Genomic DNA, 21556 nt, shown 5'->3' on the forward strand with positions numbered 1-21556 from the left:
TGAGTTTTAAAAGACACACAGACAAGAAACGACATACAGCACCTCAACTTCATCTGGGAAGCTTAGTTTGGCTCAGCACTAAAAATCTACAATTGAAGATGCCATCTCTAAAGTTCTCCCTTCGGTTTGTGGATCCATTTCCCATTGAGCAACAATTGGGGCCTGTGGCTTACAAGCTCAAAATATCAGCATCCTTGCGGGTTCATGATGTGTTCCACGTCTCTCTGCTGAAACCTGCAATCCTCAATTGGCCAGGCAGACTGCCCCTCCAGACCACTGAAGTTGCTACTGAAGAGGATATTCAATTTAATGGCCAAGAGATTCTGGATTCCCAAAGGATCCAAAACCATTTATAGTATCCGATTCCCTGGAAAAACTATGGACCCGAGGAAAATTCATGGGAGCCCCCAGTTCATACACGAGTTCCACAGAAGATTTCCAGAGAAGCCAAAGCCCAGAAGAATGGAGGGATTTTGCCCCATGAGCCACTGCACTTATCCCCAATGCTGCTATGACCATACAGGCCCAAGCTCTTCTGACAGCTCTGATGCAGCTCTCCATTGCCATGCTCCAGCTCCTCCTTGGCTGCGCAGCACCTCTTAAAGGGCCTGCAGCAGGAAAAGACCTGTGGCGCCCTTAGATGACTCTGGCAGCCCAGCCCTATATAAGCGCTCCTCAGACCTTCCTGCTTTGCCTCAGCAATGGGTCTCCTAATCCTGAAATAGTGCATGTTGCTCCTGAATGTTTCCTGATTCCTGTCTGCATTCCTAGTTCCTGTGCCTTATCTTCCAGCCTTGCCTCCCAGCCTTGCTCCTTCTAGGCTTGCTTCTCCAGGCTTCCTCATCCAGCCAGCTGCTGGCGTAGGCCTCGTGGGTTCACCCTCGAGGCTGTGTCAACAAATACACTGCAACACAAAGGGCTCAACATCCGCTACTGTTCACACCGTGACACCTAGATCCTTTTCCTAGGTGGTGGAGGGAAGGTTGATGCTAGAAGGAGAAAAGAGGGTCCAACTGTAGAGGAAATTCATTGACAGAAAGGGAGGGTCCGCAACTTGACCTGGAGAGCATGACTGCAGAAGTAAGGTTGACACTGAAGGAGAAGGGGAAGGAAGGGCCTGACTATAAAGGGAAAGGATGGAAGGCTGTATGATTGTGGAGGGATAGTTGATGATGGAAGGGGAGAAAAGGGTCTGTAAGGCTATACAGATAGCTAAACTCTGATTTAGTTTGATAGATGAAGACAGGTTCATTTCTTAACGGCCAAAACATTTATTGAAAAAAACTAGAAAACATAGAGCTAACTGTATGATGAAAATTAGAATAATTGCTACAGCTATGATGAATCCTTGAATATTTCTGCTGAATTAGTGTAAAAACAATGCTTTCTTTAGGTTCTGGAAGACAGATGTGACTGGTGCTGCAGGCTTACCTGAGCTGCTGATATAACATGAGAAATGCCATGCTGGGTCAGACCATGGTCTATCAGACTCAGAATCCTGTCTCAGACAATGGCTAGTCCAAGTTGCAAAAAGCTGGTAGATCTCACAAAGTAGATTTATTTCTTGTTACTCCCAGAAATAGCATAGCTTCTTTAGTCTACCTGGTTAATAAGCATAGACACCAGCTCTGTGGTGCTATGGGTGCTTAAGCACCTCCAATATTATCTCAGTACTCTCCTGTGAATCAGGAGCAGCTTCAGGGCTGCAGGAAGGCATAGGATGAAAACACTTTTCTCTCCTTTCTACTGTTCTTTATATATTACTATGAAAGTGTCTGACCAATGAGCTGCAGGGGAACAGGCCTGCCCAAATTTTGGGCTCTTGTTTCTGGAACTGTAGCTGCCAACTGCGGAGCACTGCATGGCTTTCTGCCTGTCTCACAAAAAATGCAGAACAGAGCAAGAATGCATGCACAATGTTGGAGATGGAGCTTGGTTGGCCCCCCTTCAACCAGAAGGGGTTCCTGCTTCTCCTGGGAGCGGGGGTGAGGAGATACTTCCCTCTCTGTCCCATAGAACAACTTTTCTAGTCTCTCAATTTCAATATCTTATTTATTCCAGCAGTCACTGGAATAAGTAGGATATTTTACTGGAAGGATAGGTAAGGGGGAGGAGGTTTGGTGGTGTGCGATACCATGGAATGAAAAGTTCTCCCCCTTGGCAGCACCAATATTGAGAAGGGCTGCAGTCTGGGTCTGAATTGTGGAGGGATGGTGGGGGAACACCATTCCCCTTGTTTTCAAAAATAATATAAAAAAAAAAATCATTGAATTTATCTCTGAGGTTTCCAAAGTGAGGATGGGAAGCACCACATACAGCTGGGGCCCGGATTAAAGGAGAGATGCTTCCTGCTGAGCTGCAGGGGATGGGGACTCAGTGGCAGTTTTAGAAAAAAAAACAAAAAACGAGACGTGCTCAAGGAAGTGATTCAAGCCTGTGAAAAAGGGTGAAATCACAAATGGAGAGATGACCTGAGCCCAGGGCAGGGCAAGGGAATTAAACACCCTAAATGAACCTTCAATCTTGCACCTTTCCCTTACACACCTATCTATCGGCAGCAGCTCTGGCGCAGCATCTCCTTCTCTTACCCTGCTCAGCATCCAAGGCCTGCATTCCCCTATCGTTGCATCTCTCCTCTATTATCCCCCAATCCCCCAAGCATCTTCCTCTTTTTTCCCCCTTCACGCCCTGTTCAGCACATAAGCATCAATACAATCTTTGTCCCATTTTTGTCATGTCCGACATCTTTCCTCTACGCTACTACATGCTCAAAATCCTCTCTCCATCCCACCCTCTCCTGCCCTGCAACCTTCTCTCTATCCACCCACCTAGCACCCTCTATCCACAGCTCCCCCACTTACCCATGCTCCTCTTTCTTTAGGTGATACACCATGCTCCTCTTTCTTTAGGTGATACTTACCCATGTTCCTCTTTCTTTAGGTGATACCCATGCTCCTCTTTCTTTAGGTGATACTTACCCATGTTCCTCTTTCTTTAGGTGATACCCATGTTCTTCTTTCTTTAGGTGATACCCATGTTCCTCTTTCTTTAGGTGATACTTACCCATGTTCCTCTTTCTTTAGGTGATACCCATGTTCTTCTTTCTTTAGGTGATACTTACCCATGTTCCTCTTTCTTTAGGTGATACCCATGTTCCTCTTTCTTAGGTGATACTTACCCATGTTCCTCTTTCTTTAGGTGATACCCATGTTCTTCTTTCTTTAGGTGATATCCATGCTCCTCTTTCTTTAGGTGATACTTACCCATGTTCCTCTTTCTTTAGGTGATACCCATGTTCCTCTTTCTTTAGGTGATACCCATGTTCTTCTTTCTTTAGGTGATACCCATGTTCCTCTTTCTTTAGGTGATACTTACCCATGTTCCTCTTTCTTTAGGTGATACCCATGTTCCTCTTTCTTTAGGTGATACTTACCCATGCTCCTCTTTCTTTAGGTGATACTTACCCATGTTCCTCTTTCTTTAGGTGATACTTACCCATGCTCCTCTTTCTTTAGGTGATACGCCCTAAGAGTTGGTAAGCAGTATCTGGAGATTTCTTGAGTTTTTGCTGTCCTCCCCTCTGACCAACAGATTAGGCCAAAGAACAGCGCCTAAGCTCACTGTAGCTTCTGAACGATGAGGCTCACTTGAGGTCCTGACAATGCTTACTTGGGCTCACCTACAGACCCCAAGCTCAGACACAAAGGGGCTGATGCAATAATTATGCGCAGAAAGCGGGCGCTGAACAGTCAGCGACCGCTTACTTAATGCGCCCCGAGGCACATCCCCCCCCCCCCCCCCCCGGGGGCACCATGCATATTTAAATTAAGGGGTCATGTTAGCAAGGAGATGCTAGGGTCACTTGCACATCGGCCATCCGCCAATTAGGAAAACCGATGCCAAGTTTATTGGTTTCGATTTTCCTAATGCCACACAGCCAGGGGTTCAGGAAACAGGCGCTTGTCAATTGAGCTTCTGTTCCCTGCACTCGACTACCCGCATTTTTTCTTTTAATTTTTTTTTTTTTTGGTTAATTTACTTTAGTTTTTCTCCTACTTAATATCACAACGATATTAAGTAGGAGGCAGTACAGAAAAGCAGTTTTTTCTGCTTTTCCATACTAGTTTTAGGAGCGCTCAGCTATTAATGCCTGCTCCAGGCAGGCGTTAATTTCTGATCACTAAATGTGCGTCCTAGGCGCAAATTTTTTTTTTTGTGCATTGGGAGTGAATACATAATAGCCTCATTCACATTCATTTGCATGTGCTGAGCGCTATTAGATTCATGCCACGTTGGATGCGGGTTGTAGAAGCGTCCACCTGCGGGTTATACAGTGTGCTCGGCTGAGTGCACTGTATTGTATCGGCCCCAAAGGGACTTACCTATCTGTGACTATTACAGGACTTACCCTAGAAACATACACACAACACAGAGTCTATTCCTAATAGGAACTCACAGCAGCCTCCCTGCTCAGAGTGCTCTGCAGCTTAGCACTTATAGGAGCTCACTGTAATTCACTCGCATTACAGTTATAGTGGTTTAAACACACACACGTACACAATTCAGTTCCAGGTGCATAATAGTAACAGCTTTATTATGAGTATTTACTGATCATATAAAATTAATGGAAAATAATCACTAATTGGTTGATTGCATATATATGTAAGAATAATAAGAAAACAATATAATAGGCAAAGTAAACATTCCTTACTGATGTTCTATAAGGGCCCAAGGAATTGCTCTGTCTGTCACTTACAGAAATCTGTTACTTGATAAGATCTGACCTCTGACAGTTCTGATCATTTTTATACAATCCTGTAAGGTATCCATGGAAGAGGTAACCCTCGCCTAATCACAACTTTCAGGTTTTACAAGGTTAGTGACTTTGTTCCCCTCCATCAGCCTAAGCACGACTTTCAGGATTCACAAAGTCAGTGAACTTTTTATTATTTCTCTAAATATTAGCAACTCATAACCGCAGAATCATGCCTCTACATGCCTCGGTGTATTCTTTCTTTGTGTGGCTCTGAGTTCATTAATAGACTCAGGTTAACTAATCCCTTCACTGCACCCTAGGCAACTGTCTAGTTTACCTAATGAAAGAACCAGCCCTGGCTCTATCTGCTAATATACAGGCCGATACAGTACAGTGCGCTCGGCGCACGCAGGGGGGTTTTGAAAGGGTTACGCGTATAACTTATGCGTGTAGCCCTTTTAAAATCTACTCCTGTATGTGTGCACTCGGTGCAAAGAGCTCTTGGCTCTCAGGGAACAAGTTCGATCTTTGGAGGCTAGAGTTGCAAGATTTGGAGGAGCTGAGGCAGACAGAGAGGTACATTGATGAGACCTTCAGGGACATAGTAGCCAAGTCCCAAACCAGTCTGGCAGACCCAGTGTTGCCTTGGATCAGAAAGGTCTCCCAGTAGGAGAACATCATTCTGGTGTGTAGCAGGAAGTGATCCTGTAGCAAGGACCTGCTCTCCAGGTAATGTATTGTCCTCTCGCACTGAAGACAAGTCTCCCAGCACTACTGTCCAGGAGGGAAGGGTTTAGGCCGGGCCATCATACTTGGTGATTCAATTATTAGAAATGTAGATAGCAGGGTGGCTGGTGGACATGAGGACCACCTGTTAAACTTGCCTGCCTGGCTGCGGTGGCAGACCTCACGCCGTCACCTAGATAGGATTATAGGACAGTGTGGAGAGGAGCTGGCTGTCGTGGTACATGTGGGCACCAACGACATAGGAAAATGCGGAAGAAGAGGTTCTGGAAGTCAAATTTAGGATTTTAGGTAGGAAGCTGAAAAACCAGAACCTCCAGGGTAGCATTCTCTGAAATGCTTCCTGTTCCACGTGCAGGTCCCCAGAGGCAGGCAGAGCTCCAGAGTTTCAATGCGTGGATTGAGACGATGGTGCAGGGAAGAGGGATTCAGTTTTGTAATGGAACTGGGGAAAGTTTTTGGGGAAGGGGGGAGACTTTTCCGAAAGGATGGGCTCCACCTTAACCAACAGTAGAACCAAGCTGCTGGCAATAACTTTCAAAAAAGAGATAGAGCAGCTTTTTAAACTAGAACAAAAGGGAAAGCTGGACAGTCACTCAGCAGTGCATGGTTCGGAGAAATGTATCCTTGAAGGATATTAATGAAACAGGAGAGTTACAGCATCACAAAGAGAGGTTTCCAATTAAAGCAAACGTAGTCCATGTGGCCTATATGTAAAAAATCACCGAAGCTAATGATTTCCAAATTATTCCCTAACAACTGAAAGCAGGTTGTTAATACAACAACAAACACACTTTGAAATGTCTGTATGCCAATGCCAGAAGTCTAAGAAGTAGATGGGAGAGTTAGTGATAGACAGCAAATGATGAGATTGACATAATTGGCATCACAGAGACTTGATGGAAGGAGGATAACCAATGGGACTGTGCTATATCAGGGTACAATTATATCGCAATCATAGGGAGGATCAACTTGATGGGGGTGTGGCACTTTATGTCCGGGAGGGTATAGAGTCCAACAGGATAAAGATCATACAAGAGACTAAATGCTCAGTAGAATCTATATGGGTAGAAATCCCATGTGTGTTGGTAACAGTATAGTGATAGGAGTATACTACCATCCACCTGGACAAAATGGTCAGACAGATGATGAAATGCTAAAAGAAATCAGGGAAGCTAACCAATTTGGCAGTGCAATAATAATGGGAGATTTCAATTACCCCAATATTGACTGGGTAAATGTAACATCAGGACTTGCTAGAGACAGAAAGTTCCTGGATGTAATAAATGACTGCTTCATGGAGCTATTGGTTCAGGAACCAACAAGAGAGGGAGCTAGTTTAGATTTAATTCTTAGTGGAACGCAGGATTTGGTGAGAAAGGTAACGATGGTGGGGCCACTGTGGCAACAGTGATCATAACATGATTGAAATTTAAACTAATAACTGGAAGGGGGGCATAAGTAAATCTACAGCTCCTAACACTAACTTTCAAAAGGGAAACTTTGATAAAATGAGGGAAAAATAGTTTGAAAAAAACTGATTAGTTGCAGCTGCAAAGGTTAAAACTGTTCAACAAGCATGGACATTGTTATAAAATACAATCCTAGAGGCACAGTCCATATGTATTCCACGCATTAAGAAAGGTGGAAGGAAGGCAAAACGATTATCATCATGGTTAAAAAGGTGAGGTAAAAGAGGTTATTTTAGCCAAAAAAACATCCTACAAAAACTGAAAGAAGGAATCCATCTGAAGAAAATAGGGATATAACATAAGCATTGTCAAGTTAAGTGTAAAACATTGATAAGACAGGCGAAGAGAGAATTTGAAATGAAGTTGGCCATGTAGGTAAAAACTCATAATAAAAACATTTTTAAATATATCCGAAGCAAGAAACCTGTGAGGGAGAGCCGGTTTGACCATTAGATGACCGAGGGGTTAAAGGGGCTCTTAGGAAAGATAAGGCCATTACAGAAAGACTAAATGAATTCTTTCTTCCGTGTTTACTAATGAGGATGTTAGGGGAGATACCAGTTCCGGAGATAGTTTTCAGGGGTGATGAGTCAGACAAAACTAAACCAAATCACTGTGAACCTGGAAGATGTAGTAGGCCAGATTGACAAACTAAAGAGTAGCAAATCAGTCTGGACCGGGATGGTATGATTCCTAGGGTACTGAAGGAACTAAAAAATGAAATTTCTGACCTATTAGTTAAAATTTGTATCATTAAAATCATCCATTGTACCTGAAGACTGGAGGGTGGCCAATGTAACCCCAATATTTAAAAAGGGCTCCAGGGGCGATCCGGGTAACTATAGACTAGTGAGCCTGAAGTCAGAGCTGGGAAAAATAGTGGAAACTATTTCTCAAGATCAAAATCATAGAGCATATAGAAAGACATGGTTTAATGGAACACAGGCCAACATGGATTTACCTAAGGGAAGTTTTGCCTAACAAATTTGCTTCATTTTTTTGAAGGGGTTAATAAACATGTGGATAAAGTGTGAACCGGTCAGATGCTAGTGTATTTGGATTTTGTTATTATTTATAAGGTTTTCGGTGGACCCTGGGCTTGTAAGTTCCTCAGGCCACTGGAACGCAATCCTCAATAGCTGTGCTGTAGTGGAGAGAACTGAGATAGTGAGTACAGTGGAGCATACACAGCATTCTGGTATAGAGCCTCGTTGATAGATTACTCACACACCGGTTTCTCCCAGAAGGTAACACAGAAAGCTGGAGTAGAGGCAGGCCCTCGAGGAGCGAGAACTCGGTTCCAGGGAACAGCTCTGCAGAGAATATAGATGTAACTCACTGATGGAGTAGGCAGCAGTTTCTTCCAAGCAGAAGGGAGCTCAGGCAGCAAGTCCAGGAACCATGGGCCCTCGAGGAGCAAGTACCGGTTCCAGACAGCGACCTGAAAGAAAAGAGAGAGGCCCCCGAGGAGTGGGTACCTCAACAGAGTAAGTCCAATTAAGGAGAGGCATAGTGGCTAGGTACGGAGAGCGAATCCCATCCGTAAGGAGTCCCCCTTGCTCTCGAATAGTTTAGCAAACAGGGTAGGCTTTTTGTATCCGGGATGAGTGACGTCATCACAGGGGGACGCCTCTGAGGTTTGCGCCAAAGAAGGAATAAGAAGCAGGGCCATGTGGCGCGCGCCGCCCTATGGTAGCTGAACAACAAGGCGGGATGCAGTGCCCAAGCCGAACTGGAGATGCTGGAGAGGACGGCAGGCAGACGCCGCGGCAGCCAAATGTCCATCAACTGCAGGAGGAGTCGCTAAAGAGGTAAGGAGGGCGGAGTGGAGATGTCGGGCAGCGACAGTCGTAACAGATTTTCAGAAGGCGTTTGACAAAGTCTCTCATGAGAGGCTTCTAAGCAAACTAAAAAGTCATGGGATAGGAGGCGATGTCCTTTCGTGGATTACAAACTGGTTAAAAGACAGGAAACATAGAGTAGGATTAAATGGTCAGTTTTTCTCAGTGGAAAAGGGTAAACAGTGGAGTGCCTCAGGGATCTGTACTTGGACCGGTGCTTTTCAATATATATATAAACGATCTGGAAAGGAATACGACGAGTGGAGGTTATCAAATTTGCAGATGATACAAATTATTCAGAGTAGTTAAATCACAAGCAGATTGTGATATATTACAGGATGATCTTGCAGGACTGGAACATTGGGCCATCCAAATGGCAGATGAAATTTAATGTGGGACAAGTGCAAGGTGTTGCATATAGGGAAAAAATAAACCTTGCTGTAGATACACGATGTTAGGTTCCATATTAGGAGCTACCACCCAGGAAAAAGATCTAGGAATCATAGTGGATAATACTTTAAAATCGTCGGCTCAGTGTGCTGCCAGCAGTCAAAAAAGCAACTAGAATGTTAGGAATATTAGGAAGGGAATGGTTAATAAATCGGGAAAATGTCGTAATGCCTCGGTATCACTCCATGGTGAGACCGCACCTTGAATACTGTGTACAGTTCTGGTCGCTGCATCTCAAAAAAGATATAGTTGCAATGGAGAAGGTACAGAGAAGGGAAACCAAAAATGATAAAGGGGATGGAACAGCTCCCCTATGAGGAAAGACTGAAGAGGTTAGGGCTGTTCAGCTTGGAGAAGAGACGGTTGAGGGGGATATGATAGAGGTCTTTAAGATCATGAGAGGTCTTGAACGAGTAGATATGAATCGGTTATTTACACTTTCAAATAATAGAAGGACTAGAGGGCATTCCAACAAGTTAGCAAGTAACACATTAAGACTAATCGGAGAAAATTCTTTTTCACTCAAAGCACAATTAAGCTCTGGAAATAGTTTCCAGAGGATGTGGTTAGTGCAGTTAGTGTAGTTGGGTTCAAGAAATGTTTGGATAAGTTCTTGGAGGAGAAGTCCATTAACTGCTATTAATCAAGTTTACTTAGGGAATAGCCACTGCTATTAATTGCATCAGTAGCTTGGGATCTTCTTAGTGTTTGGTACTTGCCAGGTTCTTGTGGCCTGGTTTGGCCCTCTGTTGGAAACAGGATGCTGGCTCGATGGACCCTTGGTCTGACCCAGCATGGCAATTTCTTATGTTCTTATGATTATATTTGTACTTTATACTTTTCCATGTAGGTTTCCTGTTTCCCCTTCCCCTTTTTTCTATTCAGACCTATGAAGTGTAAAGCACTATGCTGAATTAATGTTTGTGGATGCCTGGAATGCCCTTCCGGAGGATGTGGTGAAGACCAGAACTGTGAAGGACTTCAAAGGGCGTGGGATAAACACTGTGGATCCATAAAGTCAAGAGGCTGCCAATGAAGAGTGGGTGACTCGCCAGAATGATGGCTACTGCCTGGAGTCAATACCCTTATTAAATAAACATACACAGGCTTGACTCCAACATCGCTCTAAGCTTCAACAGCAAGAGGAAATGTGGAAAAAAGGATTCACACTCACAAAGAGGGGAGTAGCTGGCTTGTTACGGCGGTTACTACCCCAAATCAAATAAGCCTGATACTTCATTTTCAATGCATATACAGCATAGTTCTCTGATTCAACGGCAGGGGAGAAGAAAAGAGGGTTCACACTCACAAAGCGGGGAGTAGCTGGCTTGTTACGGCGGTTACTACCCCAAACCAAATGGGCCTGATACTTCACTTTCGATGCACATCCAGCATGGCTCTCTGCTTCAACGGCATGGGAGAAGACTTATACGTCACGCATATCCAGCATAGCTCCCTGCTTCAACGGCAGGGGAGAAGAAAAACAACCAATAAGGGCTAATAACATAGTCTGGGTAAAACAAATAAGCATGGGTGCAGCTTGCTTATTGCGGCGGCTACTACTACCCCCAAACTAATCAAGCTAGATATTTCACTTGGATGCAGCTCCATCACTGCTCTCTACATTAAAGGTGGGGATGGAAGGGAAATAGAACCAAGAGCTAAGAGAAACAGATAAGTATGAGAGAAAATATGTGTGAAGCTTGCTGGGCAGACTAGATGGGCCATTTGGTCTTCTTCTGCCGTCATTTCTATGTTTCTATATGTTTCTATGAATGTAAACCGAGGTGATGTTACTTACGTGCCCCGGTATATAAAAAACCCGTAAATAAATAAATAAATAATAAGTGTTCCAACCCCACTGCCTGCTTACAATTAGACTACTGTAGGTAGAACAAGGCAGAGATTTTTATAATAAACATGTAGTTTAAAAAATTACCCCTACATAGCTCTCTTTGCCTCTCTTTTGCCTTCCTTTAGGATAAAGAGGGGAATAATGAGATGAGAGCTACTTCAAGAGGCATCACTCCCAGCGAAGCTGCACTTTCACAGTCTCCCTGAGGATTCTGGGACTTCCTCATGGAATGTGAAAGCCCAGGGCCAGGTAATGCTCACAAACTCAATCCTGCCAAGTGAGGTAGCTCAAGGGCTTAGGGGGCAGTAAAAGGTTTAACTGATGGCAGATACAAGAAAACCAAAATGAAAGAAGTCAGAGAAAAGTTATTTAATTCTGTCTGATACAAAAAATAAAACCCAGAAATTTGGACCAGCCTGATGGATCAGGTGCAGCACTGTAAAGAGACAAGCAACAATTTTTTTTGTAATATATTCAGGGCCTGAGCTTTTTTTTGGCTCCTCTTTCATGAAAACATTATCATCCTTCCAGGAACTGTTTGTGAAACAAAGACAATGGTTTTCTTATAGGACAAGTATTACCTGCAACTCCGAACGGGCGCCTCAGTCCTTGAGTGCATTTCTTAATGTTATTCTCCTTCAGGTCCATTCGTCCGATCCGGACTATCTGGCACACCAAGTAAATCTTATCTCTGTTTAAGTCTCTGTTTCCAAGGTCCTAACATGAAAAAGGGGGGAGGAAAGTTTATCTTAAAAGATGCATGCAGTCAAGAGAGAGATCAGCCCTGACGATACTGTCCATAACGTTCATTTGTAAAATAAAATCTAAGGGACAGATTCACCCATTTTGGTGCCAGAAAGCATTCAGAGGCTGAATAGTTATTCCAGCCAGCAGGCAAATAAAGTTTTCTCTATTACTGCCACTGATTTATGCAATACTGAGAGAGTCTCTACTCCGTACAGCGCCGTACAGACACAGACAAGAAGCTTCATGTGACGGCATGTACCAACAACTCCTTCACTCTATTTTAAGGAGCCTGGTTCCTGCTTTAACCAAGTCCTCCTTAAGACAGAATGCAGCAAGGGATTCTGGGTGAAAATAAAAATACGCTCTGAAACAGCAATGACCCCCAGCCTGGGAAAAAAAAAGGAAACCCTGGAGAGCCTAGAACAACCCTGAAATGGGGCTTTGAATACCTTCTCCTTTTGTGCTTTTTGTGCAGAGAATGGGCACAAAGAAGACCGCTGTCCATAAGGGCAGCCAGAAATCGAAGAGTCCTTAAGAGAACCAGGTAGGGCAAAAGCACAACCAGCCCCACAGGAATGTTCTTTCTGTAAAACAGAAGATCATTCAAAAGAAGAATGTCCCTGGCTTGATAACCTAAAGTGCGAACACAAGTTAGCAGAACAATGTGAGAAGGAACAGAGAACAGGGTCAGAACCCCAGAATGTTAATGACATGTAAGAAAACGTTTGGGACCATACATTGTCAAAATTCAAAAGCTGCAATTTTGTAGGTGTCCCACGTACATGACATAAGGATTTTATAATCCAGGTTGAACTGGAGGGAGCTTCTACCCAAGCCTTGGTAGATTCCAGCTGTAGCAAAACGCTCATTCACCAGGACTTACTGTGTCAAGGACACATCAACTATAAGAGAAATGGGACACTTGACATGTATACGTGTCCCAAGTGTTCAACCTCCCACATCCTCTTAATGACCATCGCAGGACAAGCCATGTTAGAAGTGGGTTTCCTCCCCAAGCTCCCATACCCAGTAATGCTGGGTCGAGATTATCCCTATTTTGCAACTTTATGGAGACAACACATGGATATTGAGGGCAGTACAGCAGGAAGGGGGATGCACTTGAGATGAAGCCGGGGTGTACGCCGAGCACGAATGGACACTCAACCTGACACGGCCAAGCTGAGGGGGAGGGTATGTGACGGAGTGTACCGACAACTTTCTCACCTTAAAAGGCCCGGTTCAGGCTTTTAATCCAGTTCTCCTTAAGGCAGAACACAGCAAGGGATTCACCCTACTATAAGTACCCAGGCCCAGAGAGCTTGAGAGGCCCTGGGTAGCTCAGAGAGTCTCACCATATGCAAGGTTTGTGACTGACATAAAGGTAAAAACCTTGCTCTGTTAAGATTGTGAATTACCTGGAGTTAAGTAAAGCTGTACTGCTTCTTTTGAGTTGATTTGTCTACTACCTGGAGCTAAGGTGAACTGCACTGCTTGTTTTGAGTTTGGAACATTTATTCACTGTAAATAAAGTGCACAAAAGGGTAACAACCATTGGCTGTTACCAAGTCGCTCTTGCCAAGTTAGAACATTTGAAAAATATATTTTTTATAGAGGACCATATTCTATAGGCTGGGTAATGGCCGCTGAATATACAAGCAAGTTTGCGTACTGTAAACAGTGTATTCCATAGCTAGCAAGATGAATTAACCATGCTGTCTTGGGTGATGACATCTGATGGTGCACAATGTGGAGCTTTTTCGAAGTAACAGAACTTTGATGTTCTGCTCATGCGTGACAGTTCCCACGCGATTGACTGAAGCAGAGTCTCCTCAGTTCATAATAAAGATCACAGACTACATCAAATGAGAGGTAGAGACTGACCAAGGAGGAGGGTGGGATCTAGTTACTGTCTGCTATATCTTCCTCTTCCCAGTTCCTGCACCCCTGTTTATTGTAACTTTTTTGTCTTCTCTATACCATGTTAATAGTTAGTTAGGCTACAACCCTGGTTATTTGTAAACTGACATGATATGATCTGTATCATGAATGCCGGTATAAAAAAGCACAAAATAAATACATAAAAATAAATCCCATGGCTAATTCATCCTGCTATCTATGGAAAACACGGTTTACAGTAAGCAAATTTGCTTTTTTCCGTTGATAAGCAAGTTGAATTAGCATGCTGTCTTGGGGATTTCCAAGCTAAGGGTTGCTTTAAAAGCTTTGTCTCTTGTATTCTCTCTTATTCGTTTTCTCTTTTTTTTTTTCAACCCATCCCTCTAGGTGGTAGTCTCTACTTGTCTTGGATGGAACTCAAAACTGCTCGTCCCATTAAACTGTCCAAGGCTGAGAACTGGTCCAGATAATAGTGGGCCATAAAAGTGTGTACAGATGACCAAGTTGTGGCCCTGCAAATATCCACAATTGGCACGTTCTTCAAGTACGCTGTGGAGGAGGCAGTAAATCTGACTTGGTGCACCTTGACCTTGGTAGACAAGGATAGAGAGGCTGAGGAGAAGCAGAACTGTATATAGTCTGTGATCCAATTGGCTACAGTTCTCTTCATTACTGCAACTCCTAGTTTATTAGGGTTGTAGGACATAAGCAGTTACTGGGCCCATCTATGACCCTGTGAACTTTGCTTATAATAAACTAAGGCTCGCTTGCAATCCAATGTATGCAAGGCTTTTTCCCCCGCTTGTTTGGTGCGGCTTGGTAAAGAAAGTTGATAGTGTAATAGTTTCATTTAGATGAAAGATGGAGACAACTTTTGGTAGAAATTTTGGGTGCGATCAAAGCACCACTTTGTTATGGAAGAACTGAAGATATGGTGAGATGTGAATCAAGGCTTGAAGGTTACTCACTCACTGTGCAGATGTAATGGCCACCAGGAAGAAAACTTTCCATTTTAGGAATTTAAGTGGGACTGTTTCTAGTGGTTCAAAAGGACTGTCCATCCAAGCTTTTAAAATTATGTTAATATTCCAAGGAACAGGGGGTTTCCAAATAGGAAGGTATAACTGCAGCAGTCCCCTCATGAATCGTGAGATGAGTGAATGCAGAAAGCCCGGCAATGATACGCCACAATAGCACTCAATATAACTCTCGGGCCGATTCAGTAAAGTCCGCGGAAGAGTGGGCGAACGCCCGCTCTCCCGGCGCGCGCACAGGCTACTCGCCTGTGCGCGCGATTCAGTATTTAAATTAGGCCCGGCAGTAGAAACAGGCAAAAGGAGGCGCTAGGGACACTAGCGCATCCCTAGCGCCTCCTTTTGGCCCGGAGCAGCGGCTGTCAGCGGGTTTGACAGCCGACACTCAATTTTGCCGGTGTCGGTTCTCAAGCCCGCTGACAGCCACAGACTCGGAAACTGGACGCCGGCAAAATTGAGCATCTGGTTTTCGACCCGACAGCCGCGGGCCAACTTCAATTTTTTTTTCTTTTTTTTTTTTTTTTATACTTTTGTTACCCTTCAGGACCTCCGACTTAATATCGCCATGATATTAAGTCGGAGGGTGCACAGAAAAGCAGTTTTTACTGCTTTTCTGTGCACTTTCCCAGTGCCCGAAGAAATTAGCGCCTACCTTTGGGTAGGCGCTAATTTCTGAAAGCAAAATGTGCGGCTTGGATGCACATTTTGTTTTCTGAATCACGCGGGAATACCTAATAGGGCCATCAACATGCATTTGCATGTTGAGGGCGCTATTAGGTTCGTGGGTTTTATGCGCGTTTTCGGCCCCTTACTGAATAAGGGGTAAGGGGTAAGGGAAAACGCACGTCCAATGGCGGGTTAACAGTGCAGATACAGTACAGTGCGCTCCATCGGAGCGCACTGTACTGTATCGGCCCGTCTATTTAAAGAGGTCTTGAGACCTTTTTGGTAAAGATGGTGCAAGTAGTTGAGCAGTTGTTTTGGAAAATAAGTGAAAGGGTCGAGAAAATAAGTCAACATCAATTTGAGTAACGCTTCCATTTGAATGAGTAATTTCAACGCGTCAATGGCTTCCTGGCAGACAGAAGAACATCCTGTATTTAGATGTAACAGTACTAAGATCCCACACTCAACATCCATGCCGTGAGGTGCAGGGAGGAATGAAGCAGATGTAGGAGGGTTCCCCCCTCCTGAGTCAGGAGGTTCGGATAACTCTCCAGAAGTCTTGGAGGTTGTATTGACAATTGTACTAGACAGGCATACCATGGTTGCTTTGGCCAGGCCGGGGCTATGAGGTTCATCTCACCTCATCCTGAATGCATTCCTGTATCATTTGAGTAATGAGAAGAATTGGAGGAAACGCGTATTGAAGACCCATTAACCATGATAGAAGGAATGCATTTTGTGAATCCCTGTTGCGACTGGGCAGAAGCGAACAAAAGTGATCCAGCTTCTTGTTATAGTCCATCGTGAAGAGGTCTATCCATGGTCTGCCTCAATGACAGAAGATGTCATTGGCTACTTGCTAGTCCAGGGACCACTCAGGCGGATGACATATTCTGCTGAGGTGGTCCACTTGGATGTTTGCCACACAAGGCATGTACATCACTTGGAGATTGATTGAGCGACTGATTGCCCACTCTCATATCAGAACTGTTTCTTTGCACATGATCAAAGAACCCGACCCTCCTTGCTTGTTTATGTAAAACATGGCTACTTGATTGCCCGTGTATATCAACACTGGTTTTCCATTTAACAAGTGTTCAAAAGCGACAAGGGCACAGTGGATTGCTCTTAGTTCCAGCAAGTTGATTTGAAAAGTCATTTCCTGCAATGACCACTGGTCTTGTGTCTTGTACTGAAGAAGATGAGCCCCCCAACCTTAAGTGGATGCATATATCGTGAGGATCAGCTGATGTAGGGGTGGTCTCAGAGGTGCTACATCCTGCCTGACCTCTGGTTTCATCCACCAAGAAATGTCCCATTGCATGGAAGCAGTAAGGAGAATCCTGATGAAAAGTGACTGTTGAATTTGTGACCCCACTGCAGGTATTGCAAGTTAGATGGGTGTGAGGGAACTACATGAATAGCTGCCGCCATATGGCCCAGGATGATTAGAAGCTCGCAAACTGTAATTGAGGTTTGAAGACTCAGCTGTGAGACAAGAAGACGGAGTCATTCCCCTCTGTCTCGAGGAAGGAAAGCCCTCGGCTGGGTGGTATCTATTTTTGCCCCTATAAACTGCAAATTCTGCGGTGGTTTTAGAACTGATTTTTCATAATTTATTAGGAAGCTCAAATTTTCCAGACATTGTATCGTGCTATGAAGGCTTGATTGTAGAGCTTCCGGATTTGGAGAAACTATGAGCTAGCTGTCCAGATAGGAAAAAATGTGAATTCCGGCTTGTTGGAGATGGGCCACAGCCACTGCTAAACACTTCGTGAAGACTCTCAGGGCAAAGAAGAGTCCAAAAGGGAGTGCTTGTATTGAGAATGAGTGGTTCCTAATTGGAAGCAGAGGTACTGCCAGCAAGAAGGATGGATGGGAATGTGTGCATAATCGTCCTTCACATGGCGAGAGCACATCCAATCATTTTGTTGAATGAAATGCAATATTGACTTGGATAGTTTTGTTGAGAGACCAGAGATTTACGATCAGACGAAGACCCCCTAAGCATTTAGGAATAAGGAATTACTGGGAGTAGAAACCCGTATTGCTGAGATCTTTTGGAAAACTTTGAATGGCCACCAATGTACACCAATGTACAACATGTTGTTTCGAACAGATCATATACTGAGCACAGTAAGTGTCTAAGGCCTTCTTCTAAGTCATGAAGATGTTGCGGTGCTATTTGCTCGCCTGTTTTGAACCTGATGAATGGCTTCAGTTGTTGAAGGCACCCATATAAATATTGCAGCATGTAAAATTGGTGCTGCTCGATATGAAAGGTCAACATGGAACTCTGGAAAACGTTTTGGCCAAAGTCATCCAAAATTTTGTTGTCCTTCCCTGATGGAGTGTTGGAACGGAGCCTTATCATCTTCGCCTTTTTCATCGTGGATTCCACCACCACCGAGGCATGAGGTAAGTGGACAATTCCGTATCCCAGTAGCTTCTTTAGGCAGAATTTAAGGTCCAGCTTCCTAACAACTGGTAGATTTATGTAAAGGAACTCCCAGGACTTTAACAAAACTGAGTCCAATACAGCATGAGATGGCAAAGCTGTTGGTTCTGAGGGGATGTCCAAAATGTTTAAGATGCTGAATTTCTCTGTACATGGGTCTGGAATCTTACGAACCTCCATATTTAAGGTGTTTCCCATTTTCTCCACAAATCTGGAGTAAGTGAGGTCTTCCAGTGGCGACGAGTGTTCCGGTAGGTCATCAGAGGAGTCTGAAGGTAGACCCGTAGACAACACTGAAGATGGAGCAGGGGATTGTTCTGATTGTGGAGAAGCAATTGGAGTGGCTACATCTCTTGGAGTAGATGGGCCATGATGGTCCCCTGGAGAAGAGTGTCATGGGCTGATATCTCTAAATGATGCTGCTTGAAACTGTGTCCTAGTTGTTTCCCACTCCAGAATGTTCAAAGGGAACACTGGTGGCTGTATCTGCGGATGCAGAGAAGCTAAAAGATTTGTGATGATAGAAGTAATCTGCTCCATAGCCTGCGTTCATCGAGACCTTGGAAATAAAGGAAGTCCCATTGCCTCTATAGTGGGCCAGTGAAGCAGAGAAGATAAAGGATACCTGCTGCCTCTAGATGGAATAGCTGCTAAGGTGATGTCAGAGGCCGGGGGGATGACGAAGATGAGAACATAAGGTTATCTCCCAGCAAGATTTCTCCAGTGGAACAAGATCCTCTTGAAGATGAGATTGTCATTGTCTTTTGATTGACTCCAATGAGAGATCAGAGTACACTCTCATGCCACTCTGGGAATTGCCTGAAGAAATCACTGAAAGTGGCCTTTGAGGGAACATCCAGGCTGTTCAGAAAGGGTATGAAGAATAGGCTCTACCTCCACTTGGTCTTCTGCCAGAGGTGACTTTGTGCTTTGTGACTTCCTTCTCTTTGGAGATTCGAGGAGTGTTGAAACCACTGTTGTTGATGGATACTTCTTGGCAGCCTCGGAAGCTTTATGCACTGTGCCTTTTGGTTTGTAAACTGATGCGGCACAATGCTACACCGTATGCTTCGGTTTAGGATGTATTGGCAACGTGCCCTATGCGTCTTAGGCTTCTTATGCATTGTGTGCGTCGATTGTGAAGCTGTCTTCAAAGGTCGAGCATTGTGAAAGGATGCAGCTTCGTGAGTCGATGCAGCATCACATCCAGGTACGTCACATCTGGTTGCATCAAGTGAAGATTTCGACGCAACTTTATGGTGTGAAGACTCGGAAGGAAGCACTGATGGCGCACTTGGCTTTTTACGCACCTCCAACCCCAAAGCTGAAATTTTAACTGTAGCTGGTAAAAGTAGTGCTTCAGTATTTTTAGAGGTTTTTGACTAAGGCCTTGAAGCCCCTGTGGGCTTGTCCGATGAGCTCATGGATGCAGCACGTGATTGTTTATTTTGATGCTATATTTTTGGTCCCAGCGATGATTTATTTATTTATTTATTTAAGTTCTTTTAATATACCGATGCTCAAGACAAGGTCTTATCATACCAGTTTACAATAAACAAGGGGGGGAAACCAGTTAACACAGGAAGCGAAAGTTACATTAAAACAGGGAAGTAGAACATGGCTGTTTGAAGAAAAGGGATAGATTAACAATTTCTATTCTAAATGTATAGAAGAGCAGATAAGCAAGGAGCGGTTGCTTATCTGGTAAACTTAAATACAAATTTACATAGTGGAGTTCAATTGAAAAGTTAATATACGCGAGCGGTTCTAGAATAGCAGGTCCTTAGTGAAGCTGGAAGAGGACGCAACCAAGGGGTGGAGGTCCTTGTGGATACCATGGGTTTCTTCTTCGATTGTGTGGAGTGTTAGGGGAGAAGGGGTATAACTGCCAAATGCCAATGACAAGCCTTCTTCACCCCATAGTCAGGCAATCTTCTGGGCCCTCTGATGTTGGGCACGAGGAAACATGCAATTGCAGTCTCTGCAGTTGGCCTGGTCATGGTCTGGACTCAGACAGATGTAGTAATAATTATCCCCATCTGCTGCAGACATTATACGCCCGCACTGGCAGTATTTGAATCCAGGCTGCTTTTTGGATATGTTGAGCACTGAAAAGTGCTGTTTTTTGGATTGTTATAAAAAATTAGAAAAGAATCTGAGGAGACTGAAGAGGGAAGCTCTCTACGTCCGTGCGATGGCATGGAGACTGCTTCAATCAATCGCATGGGAACTGCTGCGCATGAGCAGAGCATCAAAGCTCTGTTACTTAGAAAAAGCTCTGCATCGTGCGCCATCAGATGATGTCACCCAAGACAGCATGGCTAATTTAGCCTGCTTATCGACAGAAAACAGCCTAGTTATCTGGCTACATGAAGCCAGATAACTTAAGAACAAAAGAACATAAGAAATTGCCATGCTGGATCAGACTAAGGGCACATCAAGCCCAGCATCCTGTTTCCAACACAGGTGAAACCAAACCACAAGAACCTGGCAATTTTGAAAAGCACCGGTCCAAGTACAGATCCCTGAGGCACTCCACTGTTTACCCTTTTCCACTGAGAAAATTGACCATTTAATCCTTCTCTCTGTTTCCTGTCTTTTAACCAGTTTGTAATCCACAAAAGGACATCGCCTCCTATCCCATGACTTTTTAGTTTTCATAGAAGCCTCTCATGAGGGACTTTGTCAAACGCCTTCTGAAAATCCAAATACACTACATCTACCAGTTTACCTCTATCCACATGTTTATTAGCCCCTTCAAAAAAATGAAGCAGATTTATTAGGCAAGACTTCCCTTGGGTAAATCCATGTTGACTGTGTCCCATTAAATCATGTCTTTCTATATGCTCTACGATTTTGATCTTGAGAATAGTTTCCACTATTTTTCCTGGCACTGAAGTCAGGCTCACTGGTCTATAGTTACCCGGATCACCCTTGGACCCTTTTTTAAATATTGAAGTTACATTGGCCACCCTCCAGTCTTCAGGTACAATGGATGATTTTAATGATAGGTTACAAATTTTAACTAATAGATCAGAAATTTCATTTTTGAGTTCCTTCAGTACCCTAGGATGCATACCATCCGGTCCAGGTGATTTGCTACTCTTTAGTTTGTCAATCTGGCCTACTACATCTTCCAGGTTCACAGTGATTTCGTTCAGTTCATCTGACTCATCACCGCTAAAAACCATCTCCGGAACTGGTATCTCTCCAACATCCTCATTAGTAAACCCGGAAGCAAAGAATTAATTTAGTCTTTCTGCAATGGCTTTATCTTCCCTAAGAGCCCCTTTAACCCCTTGGTCATCTAATGGTCCAACCGACTCCCTCACAGGTTTCTTGCTTTGGATATATTTTAAAAAGTTTTTATTATGAGTTTTTGCCTCTATGGCCAACTTCATTTCAAATTCTCTCTTCGCCTGTCTTATCAATGTTTTGCACTTAACTTGACAATGCTTATGTTTTATCCTATTTTCTTCAGATGGATCCTTCTTCCAATTTTTGAAGGATTTTTTGGCTAAAATAGCCTCTTTCACCTCACCTTTTAACCATAATGGTAATCGTTTTGCCTTCTTTCCACCTTTCTTAATGTGTGGAATACATCTGGACTGTGCTTCTAGAATGACAATGACTACGC

The 21556-nt window shown here is 43.9% G+C and overlaps 1 protein-coding gene across 1 annotated transcript in view; it reads right to left on the reverse strand.

Moving 5' to 3' along the window:
* LOC115079628 (dedicator of cytokinesis protein 2-like) overlaps nucleotides 1–21556 on the reverse strand; it is a 991955-nt gene that overhangs the window by 715007 nt on the left and 255392 nt on the right. Inside the window, 1 exon segment of the mRNA XM_029583335.1 lies at nucleotides 11700–11835. Coding sequence (XP_029439195.1) covers nucleotides 11700–11835 — 136 coding nt within the window.

This window comes from Rhinatrema bivittatum, chromosome 18 (genome assembly GCF_901001135.1).
Source record: "Rhinatrema bivittatum chromosome 18, aRhiBiv1.1, whole genome shotgun sequence".
Classification (NCBI taxonomy): Eukaryota; Metazoa; Chordata; class Amphibia; order Gymnophiona; family Rhinatrematidae; genus Rhinatrema; species Rhinatrema bivittatum.